The 14,743-nt window shown below is 42.7% G+C and overlaps 1 protein-coding gene across 2 annotated transcripts in view; it reads left to right on the forward strand.

Annotated features, from left to right (window-relative positions):
• Window positions 1-14,743, forward strand: part of cep112 (centrosomal protein 112) — a 136,083-nt gene that overhangs the window by 97,103 nt on the left and 24,237 nt on the right. For both annotated transcript variants that reach the window (XM_049562417.1, XM_049562418.1), the window contains exon 23: window positions 5,705-5,854. In XM_049562417.1, coding sequence (XP_049418374.1) covers window positions 5,705-5,854 — 150 coding nt within the window. The remainder of the gene's footprint in view (window positions 1-5,704; window positions 5,855-14,743) is intronic.

Genomic DNA, 14,743 nt, shown 5'->3' on the forward strand with positions numbered 1-14,743 from the left:
TCTCATCATCTCTCTTTTCTTTGAGTACCATCTCACTCGTCTCATTAGAGGACTGAAATGCTCGACAACTGGCTCTCTTGTCATTAGCTCATATGGTTTGTCTTCGTATTTGATTGATAAAACCGCCAAAGCAAATTTGGGTTACCTCCATTATTTCGGAGACCAGGATTAATTCACTCTGATATTCTGTCCAATTGACGAGCAGTGTTTTGAGTCTACCGAACTAAAGGTGTAAAAGCCTCCTCACACTCTCCCCTGCCTCCAGTACCCTTTCACCGCATACCTGTTTCTCCTCCTCATGTCATTGCATCGTCTGTCCACGCCTCCAGTCGAGGGCCATATGTTTAACATTACTGCTTGTCTCCTCACTTTGAGCCCATTTGAAACTGAGTTAATTCTTCTTTCCAACCAGGAATATGACTTCCTAAGACATGCTCTGTCATTCAGCAACATGTCTCCGAAAGTTCAGTCAGCTTTTCCTCACCAGTTTAAAAGATCCCAAACACCCTAAGTAGTGTTTACATTACAAAAGAAAAGAGTTTTCTCCTTGATTATGTAGCAGGGTAAAATATCACAATCATTTGGCCGTAATTGCACCTCGTTACCCAAAGAAGAGATTCAAAGGTGGGTGGGGGGGTTGTTTTTCTTTCTTTCTTCTCCTCTTTAAATCCCCCCATTTTGGGTTGGCTGGCAAAGGCACAGAGTTGAAAGCGGGGTTGACAAGCAGATGTTGTGAGAAAACGGTAGCTTATTAGGTTACACAATGCTCGACTTCAAAAGAAGTCGGATGCTGTGCGAAAGTTCAGCCATGTTTGCCCGCTTTGGCGGTGCGGTACGCCGCCGCAGACAAAGCAACAAGTGATTAATCCTCTGTTTTGGGGACACAAAGCTGGCAAAGGCTCAACAAACAACACTCTCTCTGACATTAAAGAAAAGTCTCTGTGCGCAGAATTCAACACCGTTGTTGAAGTGTGTTGTTATACAGAGGGTTATGCTGAAGGTGTGGGTTTGTGTGCAAACATAATAATATGCGTGATTAATGCAGGCTATTTGTCGTGGGCTCGGGCGGCTTTGTTTTAAAAGGTAAAGGTGGAACAGGAGGGGGATTTGTTGCCTACCCCTTGGGGCAACTCAGTCAAATGTAAACAAGAGGCCTTTGAACCTCAAAGGCTAACCCCAGTTGTTAACCCCTCAGTGTCTGACAGGGGGCATCGCTCTTGAGCTCAACTGCATGGCTAATAACCCAATTAAAAACATACCACGCCATACATTATCCTGAGGGGACTGGAGACACAGCAAGTAAGAATATATTTTTACATGCATGCACACACACATTCCTTCCTCTTGCACGTTACGTCCTTGCTTTTGTCTCTTTTTCTCATTCATATACACACGCACATGCACAGACTCTCCTAATTAGTGTCTTTCCAATCCAGTCCTGTGTGTTAAGCGTCTAGCTGTGAGTGGTCCTCCTGGGTGACCTGTGAACTGAGCAGGGCTGTGCTCTCTTCCCCTACTTAATGATCAGGCTATAGTGGGTGGTAGCTGTGGTACTGGGAGGAGATCATTACTTTATCCCTGACCGTCTCACCGTGGGAGTAGGTAGGAGGTGGAGGGAATTTGCCATGGGAGGCACAGTGCATGAAAAGTACCATGTTTTGGAAGACAGAGGTTGAAGTTCACACCATGTGCAAATATTCCGTACTGAGTTCAGCACAGTGCCGGTTGTTAAGTTCCACAAACAGTGTTCACATGTGACCTCTTATGCAGATAGGATCTGGTACAGTGTTCACCCAACTCTGCAGCGTGCATCAGCTACACACATTCTTTCACTGTTTATAGGGCTTTGTTTTGATTTTACTGCACGTGAATTTACTGTTGTGGTTCACTCTCACTGGTGTCATTTCCAGATGTAGCAGGAGTTACATCACCTGCCCAACACTTAACAGCAGGCAAAGATAACAAACTAGCTGATGAACATAATGGAGCATTTAGCAGCTAAAAAGCTAAGATATGTTCCTCAGGAGTTATTAGAGACCAAAACAAAGCTGAATATTGGACTACATGAATTCTACAGTTGCTCCAACTTTACAAACTCGGGATTTGTTAGTGTTGTGTTTGCAGCATTTTGCACAGCTCCCAAATGACAAAAAACAACAGTTAATGCAGGTTTAAAGCTGCAGTTGGTAACTTTCATGAAAATAATTTTTTTGTCATATTTGCTGAAACTGTCACTACATACACAAGGTATTATGAGACAGACAGTCTGTGAAAAAATGTCATGTCCCTCCTCCACCTATTGCCTTTAATGCCATTTGCCAGAATCTACAATAGTACGCCCAAAACAGCCAACTGGAGCTGTTACCAACTAAGTTTTGTTACCTGGCCGCCATGTTGGAGGCAATCAAGCAAAGTACCAAACACTGCCCACCAGTTGGACCAACTTTCTCATTTTACAGCTAAACAGTACACTAAAATATGTGTCTGAAAACATTTGAGGTGAGGAAGAGGCAATGCAGTAATTGATTCTTGATTCATATTTGATCAGCACGGCCTACTTTGACAGTTTGATTGACATGATGGACAGCTGCATGAGGGACTCCTCTGCTTTGATTGATTATTTTCGTTTACGTGCGGCAAGGCCATAAGAAGAAATCCAAGAGGGCAGAGGAACATGATGTTTTACATAGCCTATCGGTCTCATCTGCTACTGTGTGGATATCGTGACAATTTCATCAAATATGACAATAAAATATCTTTATAAGTTACCAAATATGGTAAAAGTGTCGTTATTGACTTAAGCTATAAAGTCACCCATCACTGGGACCATACAATAATTTACCTGGTTTGTGGTTGGCCATAAGTCATTTTCAGCTGCAGCTATTATATCAACTCATCTGTGAATTAATTTCTTGAATAATCAATGAGAAAATAGTGAAAAAAAAATACTTTAAAATGTTGTAGTAGTTGTCTACTTAAATAATTTATTCGATGAATTATCATTTCAGCTTAAATGTTTAGGTAAACACTCTTAAATACCATGCATAATGTGCATGCCTTTGCAGAAAATAGCTGTTTGTGTCTGTCAATGATGAGCATTTTTCTGTCACTCACCATTTTGTTCTCACCTCACTATCTAAATCACTGAACAAATCAAAGTAGTCCAGTTAATCTATCTCAAAAATGGGCCCAACCTAGAAGAATATGCAGTAGTAATGTTTCATAGTTTCTATCAGTCACTGGTCAAAGGCAAAGTTTCAACTTGTTACAATTACATGGTGTGGATGAAATGATGTTGATAATGGAGGGTCTATGTACACCTATCCAAGTTTGGGGGTCAATCTTTTCAATAAAACACTTCTTTTTAAGAGAAAAGAAAAAAGAAAAAAAAAGCTCTGCCACTGAGCCACTGACGCCCCAGCACCTTTACTCTTATTGTCATCATCTTATTTTTCTTCATTCACTTAAACTATTTTTTGAAATTAAAAAAATATATATATACAAAAGCAATATGAAATGCTGTGCTTTATGGTGATGTCTTAGAAAAAGACCTCCTGTAGATGGGATGGGATAGGAAACACATACAGTGCAATAGTGGAAACTTCTGTTTGTAACGGTCGAAAGCATCATGGGAAATCAGTGGTGATCATGTTTTATGGGCCCAGGTCAGAATTTACACTAAGTGGTACCACGCAAGGTGGCAAATTCGAGTATGGTATCATGAAAAAGTCTTTATCTCTGGTTGATATTTCAACATAATAACCCCTCCCAAGTGGCAGCTTAGTAACAGAATTTTCAATGGCACCAATAGATAAACCAAAGAATGAAAAAGCCAAGGCATGTTTCAAGTTTGGTCTCATTAAAGGTCTCAGTCTGAGTGCTGGTGTGCATTATAGTTTTAATGGACAAACAAATTTGTATGTGCAGAAAACTAAATGATAATATGCTTTATAACGTAATTTTACTGTATTTTTCTGACTTTGGATTAAATACATCCCAAGAACAACCAAAAAACGTGTAGACATAAATCACATTAACATATCACGTTTAGAAGTAGAAATATTGATTCTTTGTGTCATGCTGTGACATAATGGCCCCAAATTTCGAGCCCTGAATTTACTTTGATCCACTAAGCATTTAATGGTATACTTTAAATGTTATTTGGATGTCCCAAGTGAAAAAACTTAAATGATTACTATTGCTATTTTCCCAGGGTCAAACCACAGATTGACTGGACTAAAGCGATTCAGAGATCTGGAACCAGGCCTCACTATTTCAGTATCAGCCACCGCTTTTTCACACTCAAGTTTTTTTATCTACCACTGCGAATTATCCCCTTGTCTAGGGTGGCTATCTTTTATGGCCTTAGTTATTCACCTTTCTGTTTACAAACAGGTGAATAAACACCCAACCTGCTCTATTCTCCCCCCTTTTTTTCTACCTCTGGTTCATGAGGAGGTAAGCCTGCCTTTAGCCCTGAACAGAGAAGCTTGCAGGCAGGGGAAATAGACAAGTCTCACCAGACCAATTACTGACTTAAAAAGGCCTGGCTGGCTATCAGACAGAAAAAGGTGCTGTGGTGTGTATATACAGTATATACAGGAATAACAAGACAGACAGCTGAGTTCACTAGTTTAGAGTGCCGCCACCGCCTGAGGCTAAAGACCGGCAGATGCAGGGAATCCATATTGTAAAATAATTATTACGCCCACAAATGATGTTCCCATAATAATGTGTCATTTGTTGCTTTTATGTGGCTTCCCCGCTGACAAAATAAGCCTAATCTCCCTCTCATCTCTCTCCCTCTCTCTCTCCCTTACTCTCTCCATATGTGGTCGACCCGCACCACTCTAACTCCCATACTCCCACACAGTGTGCAGATTCCAGCAGGGCTAGTCCTCCAGAGTTTGAACACGGTAAACAATTATCTGTCTAGCCCAAAGCTAGCAGCAGCACTGCCCCCCCTCCTCCTCCTCCCCACCACCACCTCTGTCTCTCTCTTTCTGTCTCCCCCCCTCTCTCCTTCCTCTCCCTCTCTCTTTTACTCTCTCATCTTTCCTCTGCCTTTCCCTGACAGTGGCTTAAATAGAATGTTAATTTTGACTGGAGGATTTCAAAGCCGAGGCAGTTCCTTTTCATCTTGGTGTGCACCGCAAGTTCACCAACACAAAGTCACTCCGCTCTTCAAAAAGGAAGTTGTTTTTTCCTTCCTGTCTCTTTTTTTTTTTTTACATCCCTCTTCTCTTTCTCTCTCTACTTTCTCTGTGTCTTCTGTCTCGTCTCAAAAAAGACACAAAACATGAGACTCTGGGAAAAAGCAGCGTTTCAAGGTGATAGTTATTGCCATCCAAAAATCCATGACGAATGTAAAACGCATTTTCCGTGTGATGAGGGTTACGTTGCGAGACCAGTGACATGAAGCAAGTCGGCATTATGTTTAGTGAACATGTTTTGCATTTAGCATCTGGTAACAGGATTTCTCTGCACTTTGATTGTTTTACTGCGGCACTTGTCTAAAAAATAAACACAAAAAAAATAACTTATAAGTTATCAATGCACTGGAAAAACTGTCCAAAGAGCAGCGTATGCCAGTATGTCAACACTATGTTGTCAGTTGTCCATTCACTGATTTCTGATTCCTGTCAAACCTAGAATTCAAGTCAAACCTTCACATTTTCCCCGTCTCTCTTCTTCTCACCTGTAGCTAATTGCAGAACTACAGACGTCTCTATGTGACTCAAAGGAGGAGGCAGTTCGTCTGCAGCAGGCAATGGAGAAGCAGTTGGAGGAGTCCGGTGTTCGATGGGATGAGGAGAGGAGGACAATAACTCACCACGCCGATCAGGCCAACAGGGTCAGTATTGGGAACTTAGGAGACATCCTGCTTAGTTACACTTAAAAATAGCATCTTTGCTTTATCAGAGTATGACACAGCATATTATGGCAGAGGCTTTATACCTGAAATAAAGACCATCCCCGAAGACAGTGGAAGGAATAATTAAGCTTTTAGGATCAACACAGCGACAGTGTGCCCAGCTGCATTGTCGCCGATTCACCATTGAAATGTTGTTCAAGCACTTAACATACTTACGTCACCATGGGCTTGTGTGTCTGCTACCTGCCACAAAGCACCTGGACTGAACATGATCTAAAGTTTGTAGTTTGACATAATATATCCATGAATATGATCAGTGTCTAAGCCCCATTTTATCGTCATATTTTGCCGCCCCATTGCATCCTTGTATACACAGCACTACACAGAAAGCTAGCATACCATCAGCTAACTAAGCTTGATAACACAGTACCACAGCGCTACAGCTAACAACAAACTATATGATTGGTTGACACCTCACCACATCAGTTGAGCGCTGGAAAAATGTGAGGCTAGCTCAACTTTCACTTGTAGCATGTCACGCCCGTCAGCAACAACGAGTGTGGGGCATCAGTTTGTAGCTTCATGTCACTGGCCTCCATTGAAAATGAATTGTAGTCTGTTGTTGTGTCGCCCAAAGTGTGAACACAGCATGAGGTATCATCCAGTAACTTGATTTATCATAAGGCAAGATGTGTCAGGATCTGTCTGATTCAGTTCAGCTGTTGACAGTGATTGATTAATCTGCAGTAAATAGTGCAGTGCCCATTCAAAATGTGCCTGTCAGTAATAGGTTGATCACGTGGCCTCTGGTTTTGCGGCTCATCTGCGCTTCCTTGAATCCTAAGCAATACACCTCCCATGACATAAGCCCTTTTTACACAGAGCTAGCGCTACAGGGCTCCTCCGAAGTCCCTTCTTTACACCACCTTTGCATTTTTACATGAAGCCCAAAAGAAAAGGTGGTATCCTGCCAGTACAGTGTGTGATTTTAGATAGCATGCCGGCATCACAGAAGCAAAACAGGCATGACGGGCAGGACATTTAACACAGCACTGGCCTCTAGTCTGACATATAACGTGTCAGCAGCACTTTCTAAACAATAGCAATGGCATAATATGGCAAACAATCGTTTATTGACTCTTCTATATGGCAGCTGATCTTGCCCTCTCTTTGGAGGATAAGGTGCTCCCGGTTCCACGCCAAATGAGAAGTCGATCAAATGAACAGTTGTAGAGAAAATTGAAGGACGCACTCCTTCCATTTCCGTTAGATGAATCAGAGCAGTACGTCACAATTTTGTGGAAAAAAGATAAATTACTTTTCAGACTTTTTACAAATTGGCAAAAGCACAAAATAAGTCACTAAAAGGGTTGAATGTGTCCGGAGCCTCTTGGGTAAAAAGCTGGGGAAATGTTTTGGCTCCTGTCTAACATCAGTGGGAGTGCGACATTTGCATCAATGAATCTGATCAGAGAGTTATTTTAAAAAAGAAGAATAGAGAGCCACAGATCTGAGCACACCAGCCGAAAACATACTTTGACTTTTAAATTAGAACCTATAATACTGTATATAGTTTGATTAAGTTGATTGATTACGGCATTGTTCGCAATAACCCAACTCCCACAAGTGGTACACAATCTGAGTTTTGCTTTACTCTTTTTACTTCAGCACATGTAAATACACTATCAACTTTAACGTGGGGGATTACAATCTGTACAGCTGGTACATCTGCACCAGCTTTAGTCAGTCTTCAAGGTGCCAGTTTCTCTTATCTTCTTATCTCCTTAATCTCCAAGGACTCTTATATACTTCCTTTCCTGTGTCAGTGGTCTTTATAGTGTTCATCTGCACAGACAGACCTTTAGACTTTGGGGGGGGCGTCAGTAAACTTAAAAAAGCCTTGTCTGGATTTGACTTTTATGGAGTAGACACGGGTTGCTTTTCTTTTGTTACACCACAGTCACAGTTTGTATGCATGCGCTCTGTCATTTTTATGGCTAGCTGCAAACTCCATAGTGTCTTAAAGTGGCTCTGTGTGCTCTGTGTCTGGCTGAACCGTATAAATCTATCTGCTGCACCCCACTTCTTTAGTCCGAGCCTCTCTATATCATTACTGTCATTCTCTTTCACAGTTTAACTTCTTTTTTTTTATGATTAACCTTTTGTATTTCTCATTTATATTTATTTCTTTAAACCTCTCCTAATTAATGTTCACATGTAGACAAAAATTAATTGATAAAATGTAGAGATAGGGATGGAAAAATCTTTGATCTGCCACTATTTAATAAATCAGACATTATAAGTAAAAGTGGTCAGTTAGATGCCATACGAAGCTTATGGAAGCTGAAGTAAGCTATAAAACACTGTTGTCCTGACCGTGATTATCTCAGGCACAGTGCAACACTTTTTTAAGTGTAGATAAAACATTATTTTATCCATTCCTTTCCCTGATCTTCATCCTCCTCTATGCAGATTCCTCTTCTGGACTCACAGGATCTTTTATTCTGCCTCTTGCCCTAGCAACCAGACGGGCACACAGTGGCAGTTGATTGGGTGTGGCGCACTAAATAAAGAGTTGTTGTGTCTGGGATTGGGACATGTTTCCAAACACAACCTTGTCTGTTTGTGGTTTGCAGCTGCCTCATATAGTAAGGAGGCAGATCTGTGAGCCTCCCTTCAGATCTCTTCTCCTCCCTGGCCCTGGTAGCCCAGGCCCCCCCTGCTCGGACCTGAGTTTTCTCCTGAAGCGGACAGTTTGCTCTGAAATGGCTTGCCCCGGCTCTGCCTGAAATGTTTGTTTCTGTCCATTCATGATTGACAGTAGAGACTGGTGGTGATTCTGTGGTCCTAATCTTTCAGCTCAGACCCAGGCAGATCTCTGTAAAAACCCTGTCCCAATCATTCATAAACACATTCACAGTGACACTGTGTGGAGATTATGATCCAGAACGCTTCAGGAAGTCATTTTCAGCAGGACTACACACACACACACACACACACACACACACACACACACAAAGGACTGTAGAAGATAAGCTGCTGACTTTTTATGCTCAAGTGACACATTGAAGAGCCAACTGATATTCAGTCATGAGCAATTTCTTAAATATTTTTTATATTCCTGTTACACTGAAGGCGGGAGCTACCTATTAACAAACTTTGCTCAACCCAGTCTCCAAGGGCCAGTTGAACCAACAGGGCTTATGCCTGGTGTTAAGCTAAGTCGGTTGTAACTTGGCGACTTGGTCTGAACAAATGCTCACTGATGAAAACTGCACCGCTAATATCAGTTATCAAGCTAGATGGCTAATTAGCTGGTCAGCAGCAGCACATTAAGCAGCAGTATAAACTCACTTTGGTCCATTCAGTTGCTGGTGTGGTCCTTACTCTTTACCACTCCTCACAATACACTGACCATCCATGAGTTGTAAGCTGCAGCCAAGGTCGCTTATTTTTTCCTCTCCTTTCTTGTTACCTGTGGAACTCCACCTGCCAGCTGCTGTCAGTCAAACACAGAAAAGTCTCTCCTGTACAGTTCTGCTGACATTTCCTCTTCTTTCTATCTGATCCTCCATACTAACATTGCTGCAAATGATAAACGATTAGCTTCACATTAGCAATGTTAACAATCTAAGCATTGCTGGACAATAGCCACAGTAGCTGGACATTCACATGAACGTGCATTGCTAAGACTGGGTGCAGGTAAGAGTAGGCTTAAGTTTAGTTGGTGCACTCGACATGAAGTCCATTCTAAGGACTAGTCGTCACAAAGACCAACTTAGCAGTTAGAACCAGGCTTCGTAAAGACCATTTGGTGCAACCAGCTCCAGAATTGTACAAGTTGGCATTGTACATTTCTGCAAACTGCGGATATTTAACATTTATAGTACTGTATGTTAATATGTAACAGATATGTTGAAACTTTATCTTTCTTTACCTTTCAACAATGCTGTGGCTAACGCGTGGTTGTGTTTAGGCACAAAAAACACTTTATTATGCCTGTATATCAGACGACAGCACAGCCCGCCACAGACAGACACAGATCTGGCTTCGTTGTAACCTTTTGCCCTGGCTGCAGCTCTGGCAGGAGGCAAAGGCAGAGTACTCTGCACCCAATGGCAGTGGCTCATTCTCCAGCCAGGAGCAGAGCTTCACCTTGCTGCTCCGCATGTCCCTACTCATGATGGTCCCTGGGGCGGCAGTGTCGGTCTGCTGTGCCCATTTCTACACTAAAGCACATCAAAAGTGTCACATAGATGGTACATAACAACATTAATAATGTAAAAGCGGTGGGTAAGTGGAGATTAGAGGTGCAGTCATACTCGGTTACAGTACTAATTAATCAGACCTAATATGAAAACGCACCCAATAATTCATCCTTTATTTACCATAACTTCAGAGGAATGTTTTTCATTTTCTTATAGTGCTGCATGGAGACGTAAGCATTGCTCTTAGGTAGACTTGTCAACGCTGACTCTGGCTACACTTGCTTATATTGTAGGTTTGTTGCTTATGATTTAACTGTACAATGACACAACACACACACACACACACACACACTGTCTCCCCTGTTGTAGACTCCGTTACAAGACACAGGCCTTGGCATCTGTGTTGGGAGCAGACAAAGGCTTTCTGTTTCCATTATCTGTGTCCTCATTATTACGATCCCCCCTGTATTAACCACCCGCTAATGAGACTCCAATTAATGGTTGAATTGCTTATTAAAGGCCAGACGTGAGGGGGAGAGGAGAATCAATGAGGGCGAGGAAGATAAGATTGGTCAAACAGCAAATAAAGAGACGGAAAATGAATAAATAAGCTAAATAGTTGGTGTTGACTTCAAAAAAGAGGGAGAGGAGATGGTTGAGATGGTACACAATGAAGGGGAAGGAAGAGAGGGAGAACCAACAAACGAATGGAGGAAGTGTGAGGATTGAGACAGCAAACAGAAGGACAAGAGAAGAAAGGGGGAGAGAGAGAAAAAAGAAAGAAAGAAATGGCGGAGAGCTGTCAGTGGGCCATCGAGGGAGTGTGTCGCCTGCTGACATTGTTTCCATGCTGCTCACTTCAAAGGGCTCGGATTATGAAGAGAGCGAGGGGCTTCAGACAATGGGAGGAGAAGAAAATAACATCAAAGTTAGCCGCGCATTTGAATTGGGATAATCCCAAAACAGTTGTTCTGAATGCATGCTGCACCGGATCAGATGTCCCTTTTTTTCCCCTCGCCAGCCCTGTTCTGCCATTTCTAGCCCGAATTTAGCTCCCTCTGTGGCTCTACTGTACTTGTGACTTCTTAAATGTGGGTGTTAACTGCAGGGACCTTTGTATCTCGTAAACCCCTTTTTTAGAACAACGGTAGTACAGTTAAGTATGCTCATTATCTGGGGTTTTTCGTATAAGTGACGTTTAGCGGAGGAGTATTTTTGTGTGGTGTATGTGTGTGTGTGTATGTGTGTGTACATACAGCCATGAGCACTTGAGTGTGTGCCTGCTTGGTGTGGTGTTGCATTTCTGGCCCTTCTCAGTTTGTATAGGAAAAAGACGATATATCAAAGTGTTTGTCACAAACTGTTGCAGACGTGAAGTGCACAGGCTGGTTCGTGTGATGCTCACGTCCTGATTAATGAGCAGACACACTGTTGGGTACCAAGTAGCCTTGCTGTTTTGATTCACTGATGTGAACCAAGGAGTTATCTCCGGCACTGAAAAGTGAAGCCAATGCAAAGTGTCTGAAACCTGCATTCTTGCTAGTGGCCAGCAGGGGGCAACTGCACTTGTTGCAAAAAGAATTCTGATTCTAATGACTCAACTCCTCATTTGATTTATCACCTCATTAAACATTTTCCTAATGAATTTATTCTCTCCATCACTAGTTTCAAGTCTTCTTTAATACACTATGATGTTCATTTTGTGAATTAGGGTCCCATTTAGAGTTAAATTGACAACAAAGCAGGGTATGTTTTGGGTCAGCTCCACCTCTCCCTTCTCCATAGTTGCACCCTCTCGTCCAAATGTGGTCACTTCTAGCTCAAAAAACCAAGATGGCTGCTAAACTGCTGCTTACTGCTAAACTTAGTGTGGCTCAGATGATGTAGCCCGTGGGTATAAAGCTTGTCATTGGCCACCTATATCAGACAGGTTTTCAAAATCCCATTTCACGTGAAACTAGTCTCGTAGAGCTAGATCTGTCTCCACACTTAGTTACAGCACTATGCGTGAAACAACAACTTCTTAGCTAGTAACCTACACTCTAGAAAAAGATTTTCAGGTTTTATATGGGGGGATTTGGGGTTTGAACCCATTAGCTGGCTGGACTCCCTTCTATGTAGAGTTTGCATATTCTCACATGCATTAGCATTAGCTTTCTCCTGGTTTTCTGGCCTCCTCCAACAGTCCAAACACGTGTAGGTTAGGTGTGAATGGTTGTCTGTCTCTATGTGTTAGTCCTGTGATAGTCTGATGACCTATCCATGTCAGTTAGGGTTAGCTCCAGGACTGGAAATAGGATAAGTGCTTACAGAAATGAATGTTTCATGTGGCATTTAGCCATTTTAATGCCAGAGATTGCCTCTCCACCAAGTTCCCTTCCAAAACTAATTTGCAACAGCACCCTTGCTACATCCTGGGCTTAGCGCTGCCTAGGACATTCGTGATTGGTTTAAAGACAAACAAACAACCAAGAGCTTTTTTTTTTGTTACCCTTAGTCGGGAATTATGATGAGTTCACTAAATTTTTTCTCCAGTGCTGGCACATGGCAAGATAGGTCTGGCTATGCAAGACTATGTTGAACCCAGCTTTGCACGTTTTAGCCCCTCATTGTTTTTGTTCTCTGGTTTAAACATAGACTGAATGATTGTGAGATTCAACAATATGCTGCTGGACTATACATTAACACATCCATCCATCAGTGACAGGAAGTTGCAGTGTCACATAGGATAATAAATAAAGAGAAGCTTAGGTTAAGTAAATTGCCCCTCCAGTGTCTCCCCCTTACTTCCTGCATTTGTTTCCCATGAATGATCTCTCATATGGAGTTGTAGCCAGTTATATTTAGGTTACCTGTTATCTCATAACAGTGAGCAAGGCAGGAGTGGGCAGTCTTAATGCACTAGAACCAGGCCTGTGTCAAAGGACTGTAGAAGGTGAAAGCAAGATGAAAGCGTTGTATTTGCTTTCATCTGTCCAGTCTATTCATATCAGGTAAGGGGAATGGGAACCAATATAGAGGAAGCCAGTGTAGGGCTTTGGGACATAGCCAGATTTTGGTGAGAGGATTATTCGCTTCCTGATGTCATCTGTTTCCCTACATGTGGTATCTTGGTTAAGTGTCTCCATTTGTGGATGCTTTTTCTTTTTTCCTCTGATGAAACACGGGTGGGTGAGGTGAATGTGAAGTTTAATAGCGAGGTTATTTGGATTACTTGAGCACATGAAGTGTGCTTGTGTGGCCCGTGTGCACAGGCAGTGTTTTCGCCGGTGTGTGCAAGAGTGTATGTATGTGTGTGTCTGAAATGTGCAGCTGCCAAATCTGACAGAACTCAAGCCCACATTAGCCTGCCAAGAGAAAGGTACAAAGACACACACACACACACACACACACACACACACACACACACACACACACACACAGGCCTTGTCTCTGCTCTCTCTCACACCCTATCTTTCCAACTCTGTATCTTCGAACTCTTTCTGTCTCAAACTCTCTCTCTGTCTCCACACACACATACACAAGCACACATGCTCACCTCGCCCTGCCAAAAGGGAGAGGTGGCTGGTGAATAAACAATGGCACTCCGCCCATAGTGTCACCCGCCTGGGCTTTGATCAGCACCGCTGTTCCTGCTCCCCACAGCAGTGCTTCCTGTCTTTCTGCCTGCCGAATGCTGCCATGCGCGTGCACACACGTGTACTCACGCACACACACACACCCATAACTTAGTGCTCATGTCTCATTCTTATACATGGGCCTACATATACTATCTCTCTCCCATTTTCTCCTCACTAAGTCTTTATCTGTATCTTTCTGTCCCTCAAACTCGCACAAACATAGCTTTGAGTTAGTGCCCTTGTCTCTACATCTTTCAATAGTGTTGCATTCTCTAACATACACCCACATATGCTCAGGGTTTTCACACACACACACACACACACACACACACACACACACAGGGATACATGCTTTTGATCCCGGCCCATCCAGCAGTAACTTCTAGGGCAAGTCAAAGACAGGGTCCTGTTGTAGTGTCCTCTGGATGAAGTGACAGCAGACACATTACATAATGCAACAGTGACCATTGTTACACTCTGTTTGAGGATGACAGTGAATATATGAGGTGCACTGTTCTGTGTACAGTTGACAGTGTGGGGTGTACATTTCTTTGTCAAATTCAGATGAAGTCCATGTGATCTAGGTGGTTTTGCTTTTATTCATGCCTACCAGTAACGAGGGACAAGGCTTCTTTGCACAAACACACACACACACACAGAGCCACACAAACATGCACACATTCAAGGGGGCTAGTTGTAGCAGCTGCAGTTTGTCTGTAGTTCTGTAGTTATATATGCATTAGTTTCTGAGGGGGTTGAAAGGATGACTTTGCCTGTGGGAAGGAATGGCAGCAGTGGATCAAGAACAGGTGTGCTGGATACCCTCTGTTGCAGAAGCAAAGAGCTGCTTCAATCGTTGTGTGCATGCGTGTGTGTGCGCGTTTGTCTTCCCTGTTCGTGTGTCCGTCCACGTCCTTCAACACATGTCCATGTTCTCCGTGTCAACCTTGAACTGCGCATTTGTTTCCTGAAGTTTAAGCCATCTGTGTTTCTGCCACTTTTTTTCTGTGAGTGTGTGGGCATGAAAAGCACTTTCACAA

Source organism: Epinephelus fuscoguttatus, linkage group LG19 (assembly GCF_011397635.1).
Source record: "Epinephelus fuscoguttatus linkage group LG19, E.fuscoguttatus.final_Chr_v1".
Lineage (NCBI taxonomy): Eukaryota > Metazoa > Chordata > Actinopteri > Perciformes > Serranidae > Epinephelus > Epinephelus fuscoguttatus.